General features: G+C 51.3%; 1 protein-coding gene across 5 annotated transcripts in view; it reads right to left on the reverse strand.

Moving 5' to 3' along the window:
* Positions 1–14,018, reverse strand: part of SNX29 (sorting nexin 29) — a 495,580-nt gene that overhangs the window by 126,290 nt on the left and 355,272 nt on the right. For all 5 annotated transcript variants that reach the window (XR_006212700.1, XM_042972465.1, XM_042972468.1 and 2 more), the window contains one exon: positions 12,411–12,492. Coding sequence is in view for 4 of the 5 variants with exons in the window: in XM_042972465.1 (XP_042828399.1) it covers positions 12,411–12,492 (82 nt within the window). In the remaining variant the exon portion in view is untranslated. The remainder of the gene's footprint in view (positions 1–12,410; positions 12,493–14,018) is intronic.

The following is a 14,018-nucleotide window of genomic DNA, read 5'->3' on the forward strand; positions in this document are numbered from 1 at the left end:
TTCTAGCCTCAGCAAAGCAGGGACCAGCAGACCGCATGTCCACCTGCTCAACCATGTGGAATGAAGGAGAGGGTCATACGGGTCTGGGTTCCCGCTGGAGAGGAACACATCTCTAAGGGTGCGGACCACTGTGTGTCTAGGAGGGCCTACTTGCGCACATAAAGACTCACACCACACACGTGTATCTCAAGTCACAGGTGCGTGTTAGGAGCGTGCCTGAGCTGCACACTGGTTTGGCTGAACAAAGCGGCTGCACCCTCTGGGCCCTTCCCATTCACCAAGGAGGCTCAGCACCGGGCCGAGGGCACTAAAGAAACACACTCATCGGGGGCTCTCAAGCATCTTATGAAGGACGCAGCATCCCCCATTCTGAAGGTGAGAACGTTGTGGCTTCAGCAGAACGATAAAGATGCTGACATAAAAGGTCATCCAACTAGGAACCAAGAGGCAGATCGGGGATTGAAGCTTGGACTGAGGCTAGAGTCTACATGTGAACTGCTAGCTGTCCCAGGTACCCGAAACCCTGATGAACTCACACCTCAAGACACAGCATCTGCTCTGCTGTCCATGGCCATTTTGCACGTCTTAGCTGCCATCTCCTTTCACCAGCTCCTGCAATGGTGATCCGGTCGGCAGGTGGATGGGTAAGTGGATGGGCGGACGTGTGGATGAACGGGTAGATGCCTGGACAGCTGACTGGCTGCCTGGGTGGAGGGATGGCTGGCTCAGTGGATGGACAGGCAGGCAGTCAGGCAGGCTTCACTACAAAGCCTTGGAAGATCCAGCTGGCTGAAGCACCCTGAGCTTCTGTCTTCTCCCCTCTGTCACTCCACCTCAGATGCAGCAGCCTTCCAACTCCTCTAATGCCCCAAGCTCTTTCCTACTTCAAGGAAATCCTCTCTGCCTGGGCTGTTCCTCTTCTGTTGACTTAACTCCAAATTGTTGTGCAGGAATGAGCAGATGTTCTCAAAAATTCCATTCTTAATCCCGGTGTAACTGGGCCTTTCTTACAATCTCTGGAACCCTGTGCAGTATTTGTTCATAGCAACAGTTTGTAACTATAGATTTATCTGTATGTTATGCGTACATTGGTATGTTTAATGCTCTTTTCTGGTGGGATTATAAACTCCAGTGTGGGGGTACCTTGTACAATGTTCACTGATGTATCCCCAGGACCTAGCACAGTGCCTGATTCATAGGAGTTCAATGAATCCTTACTGTTGGACCTTGATAAGGCCTTGCCTGCCAATCCTGAACTCTTAGTCCCAGTACCTAAAATGTTGGGGCAGGTGCTGGGACTGGAGCCCCGAGTGTGCACAGGTGATTCTGGGAAAGTCTGCGGATTACAGTCAGCAGTACAGACCGTCCTGACCACTGAACTCTAGAGAAACTAAAACCATTACTACACCATAAAACAGCTTATTACCTGGGGGTAAAACTTCCTGAACCAGGACGGGGCTAGTAATAAACAATGCGGAGAGTTGTTTTAATCAGTGAGGAAAGTGAGGCAAGGCTGAGAGTGAATGACAAGAGAAATGATCCAAGAGGACCAAGGAGTTTGGGGAAGAGTTTGATAACAAATCCAAAGTGAGAACTCTGAAGACAGGGGCCTATCAGAATATACTGGAGAATCAGAGTCAACATGGTTTGTTGATCCATCCACCCATCCAACATGTACTGAGCCTGCTCCCCGATTCTAGGCACTGGAGATACAGGTGTGAGTAAAAATGACACACAGCGGTGGCTTTGTGGGGCTGACCCCCTGCCAGAGGACCAGCAGGGATTCAGGAGAGCAGGGCCACACGAAGCTACAGGTTACAACCTGCACAGGGTGGTGAGCTACAAGCCTTGGGTCTAGACTTCAAGTATAAACATGGCAGCCAAGGCCATGATGACCACCTGAGAACCATGGAGAGAAGCTGGGCTTCTGGCTTCTGCTGAGCCACCACGGCATGGGACGGGGCTCTGGCACACCCCTGCTCTGCAGCACCCGGCTCTCTGGCCAAGTCCTGGTCTACAGTCCTAACTCTGCTGGCTGTGAGGAGCCCAGAAGGTGCTTCCTCCAAGCAGTCCAAGGCTGGGGGCAGTCGGCATGTTGGCTGCTTCTCACGCTTGGGTCAGTCTCAAGATGGATGAGCACCTGTGTGTCTACTTTTCAGGCTGTGAAATCAAAATCAGAAAAAAATTCCTTTTTTACCCATGCAGACCAGAAAGATCAGACAGTCAAGTTTTCACAAACTGATAAACTTGGAAAGGGGCCTCAGTGGTCATCTGGTCTCTCCCGCACAGCACAGGGTCAAATGTGGTGGGGGTGTGTGTCGAGATCAGTAGGTGATAAGCCCACTCTGCCATTAAACAGCTCTCCACATTCAATCTTATATCCAGTCGTCAATGGCCAAGGCTCCGTCTCTATCTTTCACAATATCCCCAGCACCCAGCCCACTGCAGGATGGCTGGACAGACAGAGAGATGAACACACAGTTGGAGAGATCAGTAGATGAGCCCAAACCTGTTTCTCTCCAACTTCCCCTCTCTGGTCTCTATTCTGTCCTCTGGGAGGCAGCTGGGAGTCCAGGTGAAAACCCCAGACTTGGGGTGGGGAGACCAACAGTGAATCTGGCTCTGATGCTTTTGTGCTGAGACCTCGGACAAGTTATTTCCTTACCATTGTGAACACGTCTTTGTCCACCTCTAAAATGGAAAGAGCATCCACAATACCTCAGGGCTGGTGAAACCACACATAGAATAAGTAAGGCGCAGTATGCTTCGGTAGGTCAACCAAGAAATTCCTGGTTTCCCAAGATGTGAAGACCAGGAAATAGAAGAACGCTCGATAATCCTCATAATAAAGCTAAAAGACAAGCAAAAGTCTGAAACGTATAGTACAAAGGATTACTATGCAGAGCACTCTTACAAATGGGTAAGAGAGGGATGAACAGTACCATACGACAATAGGGAAGGACACCAGCAGGCAATTCACACACACGCGCAAAACACAAATGGCAGATTAAAGTACAGACGTATGCTCACCCTCCCTAGCAATAAGGAAAATGCAAATCCAGACATCGATGGAATGTCATTGTTCCCCCTATCAGAATGGTCATATTTAAAAGATTGATAATACCCAGTGACGGCAAGGACATGGGGACAAAATATTCCTTTATGGCATTGGAAGGACTGAAAATTGGTTCAGCCTTTGGGAAAGCAATTTAGCTAGGCCTATTTAAAATAAAAAAGGTATACATCCCGCACCTTGGCAAATCTACTTCTAGTCATTTATTCTAAAGACCTGCCTACGATATGGACAGAGAGGTCTGTACGAGAACAGTCTGGGAGGTTTGTCTGCAATGGCCAGGAAATGAAAACAGTCTAAATGTCCGTCATCACACCATTAAGTAAAGGCTCCCTCATACTGGGAAATAATGTGGCGAAGTTTAACAAGAGTAAGGAAGAGAGAGGTCTGAGTACTGAGAAAGAAGGCATGTATCACAGGATCCCATTTATGTTCAACAAAATAACACCGTAACAGCATATGGGGGATCCATGTAGAGCGGTACCTGTCAGCCTAGAGAAATTATGCCCCCAGGGGACATTTGGCAAAGTGTGGAGACACTGTGGGTTGTCACAACCGGAGAGATGGCGTGGGTGGTGAGTGGGTAGTGGCCACGGATGCTTCTCAACATCCTTTCATGCACAGGTGAGACATCCTCCTCCCCCCCCACACAAAGAATTATCCAATCCAAAATGGCAATTGTGCTGCAGCAGAGAAACCCTGGTGTGAAGATGCCTTCTAGCAAGCTAGCTCCTGAGGAAGCCCAGGTGACGCACAGCCCAAGTCCCCCCACTGCCGGTCAGAGCATCCTCATTTTCCTTTGGGGAACACCCTTATTCCGCTGCCCTAAGCGTCAGGAGTAGGTATATAACCCAAAAGCACGCCGTCTGCCTGGACAAGGCAATGAGCAGACAGGGGTATGGCCCATGCCACCGAGAGTCAGAACCAGGTCTGGGACTGCTGCCAGCCTTGAAAGGAACAGGGGCCTTTTCCACTGGGGTCAGCTGAGCCGAGGGGAGGTCAGCCTGTAGGTGCCCAATGACACTCGTGCCACTGCGGCCCGGCTGGGAACAAAGCCAACGCAAGGGAAAAGTTGCGTTCTCAAAAGATGGGAGACCAGCCCTCAGGACACGGAGTCCCTGAGATTCAAGCTGGGTCTGCCCTCGGGTCTCTTCCATGAGGCAAGCCAATGAATCCCCTTTGTTAAGTTCTGTTAGTCAGGACTCAGTGCAGAGTTACTGGGAGGACTGAAAGCTAGCAGCAGGAGGGAGGAGGGGACAGAGACGAAGGCAGAAAAAGAATGTGTCTGTTTTACAGAAGCTGCAGCTCCTACCAAGGACACATATGGCCAAGTGTTCCACTGAAAACCCCCTGCGTGAGACCGTCTGAGCCGGAAGGGAGCTCAGGGCCTGCGCAGAAGCCCCCACGTTGCCCCAGTTACCTGTAGCTCATTATAGTCTCAGCTCTCCTCCTACGGGTGGGGGTTTCCACCACTGGGTCGAACATACGATGTGCACACTAGCAGGCTGACGGGCATGACAGAAGCATGACAGGTGCAGGTGAACCTAAGCGTCTAAGTAACAGAAAACGTACCTATTGCTTATGTACCCAACTCCCTGCCCTCGTCTTGTGATGCGTTTAATAAAAGCTTCCAGCATTAACCCCAAGGAGAGACGGTGTGTTGAGACCCGTCTCCCTGTCTCCTTACCTGTGACAAGTGACACAAGTTCTTTGCTTTCAACACTTCCTTGCATTGCGTTCGATTTAATGTGCCCCAGGTGGCAAAGCCCTGGAGCTGGGTGTCGCTCTCCTACGACCAGGAGAGGGCAGGTGTTACCTCGGGAATTAGTATCCTGGTCAGAAGAGGGGTGGTCAGCTCGTTTCCCACACTGTCCCGATTTGAGGAGCCCCGGCCTGGTTGCAAACGGGGCGGGGGGGGTCAGGTCAGAGGATCAGGCTGGGTTCTGCTGAGGTGACGGCTGGATCCCGAGGACCCTGCCATCCAAGTACCCGGGACTGCCTCCACTTGTGCCCTCGGCCCAAGTCATGGCTCCCCACGTAAACATGCCCACGAGGGAACAAGCACAGGGTCCAGCAAATGGGAACATCTGAGTGGAGGGCGGTACCCACCTGGAAACTAGCCCCCAGCTGTAGTTTGGGCAGTGACAGGGACCGAGGACACACGTGCGTTTGGGTCTGCACGTGAGCCCCGCTCACAGCTCCTGACAAAGAAGCTGTATCAGGGAACCATCTCAGGAAAACCTCTCCAGGAAGGGCAGAGAAGGAATCACGAACACGCACCTTGGAGACGCTGACGAATAATGTCACTGGTCCAATGCAACAAGGAATTTCGGTCCACACCAAGACTAAAGCCGGCACCACGTGGGCACGTCCCAGCTGGCCAAACTCTCAGGTACTGGGGCCTGGGCATTCAGTATTTCAGGCCTCTATGCAATCCCATGTGATTTGGGATTTGTTGATATCAGGTATTTGGATATTAGATATTAGGTATTTGTTAAGCACTGGCGCCCCGGCTGGAAGAGCTCACCCCTGGGCAAAGCCTCACAGAGTTTTGCACGGACACCGTCTTCCATTTCAGCTGCTTGAATGGCGGTCCCACCTCCTCAGCAGCCCCAGAAACGGAGGACGAAGGTATCTGGCTCTTTGTTGCTCCACGGGTAGCCGATGCGGAGCCCCTGATCAAGTAGATGCTAAATAAAGCCTTTTTTCGATGTATGAACGTGCCCAGAGACGTTCAACTGAATGTTCTTTTTATGTCTGCTTCCAGGTATAGTAGCTTACCACGGTCAAGCGGTTACCGGAGCGCTAATGGTAGTCATCTCACAGCGGCGTGTCAGACACCGCACCCAACACGGTACTTGTCGCTGTGCGAGGTGAGTGGCCTTCCGTCCTTCCCACCCATACCTCTCTCCCCAGCCCTTATGACGAGAGGTACGTTTACTCCACAGCATGTGTCTCCCCCACAGACGGTCAGGTCGGGGAGGGCAGGAGGTTTCGATCACCGCTGGCTTTGCTGAATTTAGCACAAGCCGGGCATACAGGAGACACTCGATAAACAGCTTTCGGATGGATACAGGATTTATACTGTGAAGGGAAAAAGTAGTTCCTCCTGCTTGGGAAGACACAAGCAGTAACAGAGAGTAACAGTGACCTGTACGTCCAAAGGGACGTGCTTTTTCTTTTTGCCGGTATCAGGCTCTCTCGAAGCCCTGAGCATCCCAGAACAGCGGGAGGCCGACGTGACGTGAACCGTAGAGGCGCTCAGGTGCTGCACTTGGTGGGACGGTTCGTTCTCAAGGGGTGGGACCGCAAGCACCAAGGCCAACCATCCCAGGACGCTGCCCACCGTGCAGCACAAAGGCCGACAGGGCCTGAAGGACACTGAGCAACCCCAGGGCCTGCCTCGGGCACAAAAGGGGTGGCAGGAGGGAGCAGACGCGGACGAGAGAGATTCACTTCTGCCTCAGAGCCGGTCCGTTTCCCCCCAAATCCGGAACTGGGCAGGGGCTTCTCAGAGCCCACGTTACAGCAGCTGTGGGTCCTGTGTCTGTCTCATCCGTCTCCACTTAACGAATTCCTCCCTCTCTGCAGAGCGGCAGAGCGAGCCTCGAGACAGAGCCGCAGGGAAGAGAACTGGAGGGCCCGCGGGGTAAGCCTCTTAGGAAAGGGGATGAAAAGGAATGGCTGAGAAGCCTGCAGCCTCGAGTACAAACGCGTCACCCTCCTCCACACCCCGTGCAGCCCACCTGGACCCTGTGATGTATTATTAACAGGGGAAAGAATGGATTCCCGGCCTCACATACAAAAACACGCCCCGATGGAATAAACCTGCAAAAGGACTGCCCAGGTGACACGGGGTCCTTCCGGGTGGGACCACAAATACTCACTGGGCCTTCCTGGGGCACCTTTAACCAACACCACACGCTGTGGCTTCTAGAAAAGGGGACCTCTTCCATCCAGAAGGGAAGAGCTTGGCTGAAACAAAGCAATGATTTTTTTTTTTATATATATACAAAGGAGACCTAATTAGCTGTGCTGTGCAAATGGAGTATTTTACAGTAGGCAGTGTTTCTGGTGGCTGAATTCAAAGTCTGAAATTAATCCCACACGGAGGACGGGTTTCGGCTGTACTTACACCAACAGTACTTTTCAAAGGCAAAGACTTAAGGGTTCTGAACGTAAGCACATGCATGGATTATTTCATTGCAGTTTAGTGCCTGTAATATTTGCTTAAGAACAAAATAGGCGGGTTGTTTGAAGGTCTCCCATGCCTTCATAAACACTACAGCAGAATTTAAAGACGGCGGACCTCAATCTTCTTCGGAAGTGGGGGTACTTGGAGAAGAAGATCAAGCAACTGCTAAGGTACAAACCAGGTGCTAACTCACTAACAACAAATGATATGGAAGTGACAGAAAACCGAGCCCACAAGTGCAATGGTGCGTAAACACAGAGAGAAGAAGGAGAGAGAAGCTAAGAAAGCCAGTTATTAAACAGTTTCTCCCATGGGGCGCCTGGGGGGCTCAGTCCGTTGAGCGTCCGACTTCGGCTCAGGTCACGGTCTCGCGGTCCGTGAGTTCGAGCCCCGCGTCGGGCTCTGTGCCGACGGCTCGGAGCCTGGAGCCTGTTTCAGATTCTGTGTCTCCCTCTCTCTGACCCTCCCCCCTTCATGCTCTGTCTCTCTCTGCCTCAAAAAGAAACGAACGTTAAACAAAATTGAAAATATAACAAAATAAACAGTTGCTCCCGGTTCACGTGTTGCTGTTCAATCACCGTGTCTCTGGCTGGTGTCTGTTAGCAACCCAGCATCAGCAGCGGCCAGAAGCGTAAGAGACGTTCACGGACACAAACCTTCCACTGGGAAGGTTCTGGACACCAATTTTACCTCTGTCCTGAGGATTGCTCAAACGCTGCCATTTCCTGCTAGTGCCAGAGCACCCCTCAGCCCCCGTTTCGGACTCGGGGACGGAGCGTGGAAATCCTGGCGCTCAAAGGCACAAGCCGCTTTTTAAGACCATGCATTCACCCCCGTCCGGGGATGGCCCGCCTGCCAGAACTCCGTGCGCAAAAGAGATTTCCAGACCTCTTCCCGCCATACCAACGGTGAAAGCCATTGGTACCACGTGCATCAGTGGGCTATCTCAGCGCGTCTGGCATTTAGGACTACCTTGCCCAGGCTCCAGGCAGGCTCTCCAGGCCCTGACGCTGCCCAAACAAGAAGCTCTGAAGGAGCTTCCCTGAAACCCACCCACGGCCAGAGCAGCCAACGCGAACACCTGCTCGGACAACTTCCCTAAGCAAGACCGCCTCAGCCCGGCCCGTGGATGCGGGGGGCTCAATGGGTAACATGTCTGGGCCCTGCGGTGGCCCCCGCAGTTCTAGAGAAAACTCCCTGCTGGGCTGCAGCGGCCCACCTTCTCAGAAACGCGGGCGGCCACCCAGGCAGGCCGGGCCCCTCCCCTCAGATTGAAGGCAACTGTCCCAATTGCCTCTTGGGTTTTTAAAGAGCTTCACCCTCAGTCTCAGAACCTCTGGAAACCGGCACCTTGTGAGAAAACGCTATTTGGGCTCCAAAAATGTTACTGAATGCCATGCTTCTCCATGCCTTTGTTTTCTCATCTATAAAATGGGGAGAAGAAGAGTTTATTCACAGGGTGCTTTTGAGGACTCAATGAGCTATTTGACATAGTGCACACACACCAGCGAGAGGCAGCGGCCGCTACGGCTTCTTGTTAGTATTCTCCCCATTACCCTTTTATTGTAAGCGGTCTGTTCCCTCAGCGCGGTGTTTCCCAAATACATAACACTGTCCCAAACTCTGGCTGCTTGCATTATCGTTTCTTTAGCGTTGTTCTTCAAGCAGACTCTCTTTCTTTCTTCTTACATTTATTTTAGAAGGAAAATGCAGGGTGCGTGGGTAGCTCAGTCAGTAAGCGTCCGACTGGATTTCTGCTCAGGTCACGATCTCACGGTTTGTAGGTTCGAGCCCCGCATCAGGCTCTGGGCTGACGACATGCAGGCTGCTTGGGATTCTCTCCCCCCACCCACCACCCGACCTCTGCTCTTCCCCCATGCACCCCCCTGTCAAAAAAAAAAAAAAAAAACTTAAAAAAAAGGAAAATGCATCACTGTGGTAAGTGGAAAACAGGATTCTGTGCCTTAACTAGAAGGGAAATGTAAAAACTAAACACAATTAAAACAAGACAACAAGTAAGATCAAGTTCAAGTCTGCTCCTTCCTGTCGCCGTCGAACAGAAAGATTCAAGGGTGTGGACGGCACAAGGTCAACACTTGAAGACTTTCTCCCCCTGGTAATCCCAAACCGTGAAAGAGCTGAAAACGGAGTGGCTTTCTCCCAGCAGGATTTGTTAATGCCCAGCCTCTGTCTTTCTAGAACCTGGTTAAGCACACATAAAATTATCCTGCTTTCCGACACTCTTGGAGACACTGTTCTGCCCAAGAGGACTCTCTGCAATGATGGAAACTTTCTGTAACTGTGCTGCCCCATAAAGTCTCCACTGGCAGCATATGGCTGTTAAGCACTTGAAATGGGGCTAGTGGACTTGAACTGAATTTCTAAGTTTACTATATTTTAGTTCATTTAAATGTAAATGGCTGTGTGTGGCTAGTGGCTGTCGTATTGGAAAGCCCAGATCTACTGAGAAAACTACACATGATGATCCCTTGATCTTGGCTCTTCGAATGAACTGATATCTGTTTGGAGGTTACACCCTTGTCTTCCTTTGAGGGAGATGTGATGGAACCTGACAGGGACTTGTCACAGGCATGTAACTGGGGATTGTCTACTACATCCCTCAGTATTGCTTAATCTACAGCTCTGTGTGGAAATTTCTTTTAGAGCTCCCTTTGAGGAGCTCATGTATTTTGTTCTCATTAGCAATGGTAGTATCCAAAATAGGCACATTTCCATTTTCACCCTGGCTGCCAGGAAGCCCAGAGGAAATACACAAAGCAACGAGAACACTGGTGTAGGATCTCATGACAGATTTCCGTGATTTCCTTAATGGAAGTATTACCAGTTTATGTTTTCCCAGACCCTGACATTTCATTTTTTACTTCTATGTTATCATTCTTTTACAGGTGTTCCTCTAGAAATTATCTCAAATCTTTTGGGGAAATATACAGATGGCATTTTTTAAACTAAGAAAAATAATGTCCAATGGTACCAGCATTTTCAGTGACTCTTGTTCTTTCCCTTATCGTTTACGGTAAGAACCCCGTAAAAAGCTTTCTCGAATGTCTCCAAACATGTTGTGTGGATTTCGCTTGTGAGATATTGACCAGAAGCACTGTTAGCTAAGAGGAGAAAGACAGCTGCATTCAAGAGGTGCTACCTCACACCCCCCATATCACATTTCAATTTTGGTCTAAGATAAAGCTGTCTGCTTCACTTTGTTCACCCCCTGGGCAACACCTCCCGGCTCTCTGATGGCCGCAAAGCAGAACTCAAAGGACACTCACCGAAGACGGTTTTTGGTTGGTGTGGCATCGAAAGAGAAAGAGAACCAAGGGGATGTATGGAAATCTGTCACGTCTAACTCTCTTCTTAAGCCAAAGGTGAGAGCATCCGGAGCACTCAGATTCCCCAACACTTACTGACGAGTTACTTACTAAGTGCCGTTGCCAAACAAGTAAACTCCAGTCGCTTTCTGGTGCAAGCTTCCTTGCCAAACCCTAGCTCACCTGTCTGTGACATTTCAAGATGCGTGTACCATACAGATGCCTGTTCCTATAAACCACACACCTGCCACCACGCCTGCCACCGAAGACTACACAGGGCGAGCATCTGGGAACAGCAGAAATTCCAAGACGAGAATACAGAGTGTGTCCTACCCGCCACACGCCCCTCACGCTGACAAGAGCTTTGCAAGGTAAGGAGTGGTAGTATTTCCGTCTTACTCGTGAGGAAATGGAGATTCACTTAAGGTTACAAAACTGAAACCAGGGCTCCTATCTTCAAGGTCAGTGTCTTTTTTTTTTTTTTTTTCCCTAACCATCCAGCCTCTGGAGAAAAATACCTTAATAGGTGAGAAGATGTCTTCTTTGGTGGTCAATTCCCCACTTAAGAAAAAAAAAAAAAAAAGCAACAAAACTCAAGACTTTTCACAGAGCTGATGGGGAGTAAGAACAAAAACGTGGGGCACCTGGGTGGCTCAGTTAGGTGTCTGACTTCAGCTCAGGTCATGATCTCACGGTCCGTGGGTTCGAGTCCCGCATCGGGCTCTGGGCTGACAGCTCAGAGCCTGGAGCCCACTTCGGATTCTGTGTCTCCCTCTCTCTCTGACCCTCCCCCATTCATGCTCTGTCTCTCTCTGTCTCAAAAATAAATAAGCATTAAAAAAAATTTTAAGAACAAAAACATAACGAAAGTTGTCGTGACACAAGAAGACGGAAGCCGAAAGCAGCTAAGAGTCAGTGGTGAAAACAGAGCAGTCCAGGGCAGGTGAACACCACTGGCTGGAGATCAGGATCAAAGGTAAGAAAAGTAAAAGACAATAGAGGAAAAGATGGAAGGAAGGCAGGGCAGAAAGAGGCATCGGGAAATCAGAGGAAAGATGCAAAACTGGAGTCCCACGTGTTGGGGATAAACCACCCCCAAAGCACGCACAGGCCCCTCAGTCCCCAACACCCAAGTCCCAGCCAGGAGCCGACCAGTTCTCCCCGAGGAGGAGGAGACGTCTGCTCTCTGGGTTACGTCAAGTAACTGTTGCCCCTTCTGCTGAGAAGAGTACCCGGCTTTTCATTCAGAGAAGAACTCCTCTCCCTCCATCAGACACACCCCAGCACCAGCAGGGGTCACATCCAAACCTGGCCCATCCCACGGGTCCATCACCCATCCCTGAGGATCAGGAAGGGGATCCTGGTCCAAGACAGGCCCAGGAGAGACACTGAAACCCCCAGGCAGGCTGAAAGCCACCCATCAACCCGCAGAGAGCACCGGCCCGAGAAGGACGCCTGAGCAAAGGACAGAGCGGATGGCAGCAGGTTTCCGGCCACGGGCCCGGTCATGCCTGGGGCCGCACGTACACTCAGACTCTCTGGCTGCAGCACAAGCCGACAAATCCCATTTTGGCTCCCGCCGTCCAAGCTCAGATCTGCAGCGTCTGCACCAACGGGCCTGACCGACACGAAGAAGCTCCACCCCGGCCCCTCCTGTCTACATGAAGGAAGGACCCCTTCCTCGGGGAGGCCCGGCAACTGGGAGGCTGGCGTCGGGAGGCCGTGGCCGTGGCCGAGAGGCAGAGGCACCACAGTGCAACAAAAGGCTGTTGGTTCCACCCCAGCAGTGACATCTGGCCGAAAACCAGACGCTCACCTGATACACGTGGAAGGCATTCGCCGCTTTGCCCCGCAGAAACACTGATGGGATCCAGACGTTGATCAGCGCCCGGTTTGATCTGACCGAAACCAAAGATCAAAATTAGTCATTTCAATTTACAATGAGGATCGGAGGAAAACAGACTTCTCCCCTAAGAGGCATCACACACCAGAATTTAGGACAACACCGATCACGTCTACGAGTAAGACGAAGGGCCTGGGTAGGTGTGTTCGCCCAGCCCCCAGGATCATTCTTCAGGGACTTAGTTTAAGTCTATGTGTATTTTTTTATTCAGACACACAGTGTGTACTTTGGAATAAGAAATGGACTTTAGCTTTACAACTGAGTCAGCGTGACTCCTACTTTCTCTAAACCTGAGTTTCTTCCTCTGAAAAGAGGGATAATAATTGGAGGCCCCCACGGGGGTGTGGAGGGTCACGTGACCTGATGATTGCAGGGTACCTGGGGCACCCAGAGGGGTCACACTGTCTCCTCGCTGTGCCCCTCTACACCCTGGCCCCCGTTTTAAGATAAGATTCCACCCAGGGGCTCACGAGACCGACATCCATGGTGATGCAGGTAACCGCTCTTTGGGGTGGGGGGAGGGGAAAGAGAAAATGGCAGGCTGGGATACCAGGCAGCCAGGTGCAAATACCACCTTGCAACTCTCCAAAACCACTGTGTGTGGCTCCAATGAACCAAGATTTAAATTCAAGGGCAAGTCATTTCCTGAGCACCTACAACGTGTGATTTCATGATTTCCCTGGATTATCTCAGGGACTCCTCACGGGATATTTAAAGGGTCCTTCAAGGGTCCCCTTAGGTATGTGAGCTCTGCCTCACGTGACGGCTGTTACCTAGCTGTGAGTCGCTGGGTACACGGGCCCACTCCAGCGATCTTCCACCAGGCTGAAGGCCAGGCGTGCAGGTCGGAAACCCTGTCTCTAACACCTGAGGGTCAGTCCTGACGGTATCACGAGGGCACCGCACAACTCTGGGAGGGGCCTCCACCTCTCGTTGTGCCCGGGCTCAGTGCCCCCTCCTGAACTCTCCCTCTCTCTAAGGAGCAACCCACAAAGATGTACCAGACTTCTGTGTTTACAACACAATCTGAGACGATGGGGGAAGAGCCCGGGACTCAGTGGTCTCCCCAGCTCAGGCGTAGAGAGCATTTTAGTCTCACAGAGAGATGGTTCTCTCCTGAGGCGGCATCCTTCCAAGCTCCGAGCTGAGGTGCTGACTTCCTCCACGGGGCAAAATCATCTATCAGCTTTCAGAGCTCCAAGTCCAAATGGCAATTCTGAGCCGTCAGGCTGGTTTGCACATTAATGGCACCCCTCCCATCCCTCCCCGTCCCTCCTGGAAAGGTCCTCCCAAGGGTCCTAGCACCTAAAGTGTTCCCTTGCATCTCTGTCCGGGGGTGGGTCGGGCACCAGCGGACCCAACGATCTGCTTTGCATTCACCTTCCTGATCAGTGAGTGTGAGACACCCCCGACTGGCTTCAGCATTTCTCCGTCTCAGAACATTCACCCCACAGCATGAGAACTGTTTACAGGGCCATTTCTCTCCTTGATATTAACTCACTTGTTCTGTCTTTTGTTGGC

This window comes from Panthera tigris, chromosome E3 (genome assembly GCF_018350195.1).
Source record: "Panthera tigris isolate Pti1 chromosome E3, P.tigris_Pti1_mat1.1, whole genome shotgun sequence".
Classification (NCBI taxonomy): domain Eukaryota; kingdom Metazoa; phylum Chordata; class Mammalia; order Carnivora; family Felidae; genus Panthera; species Panthera tigris.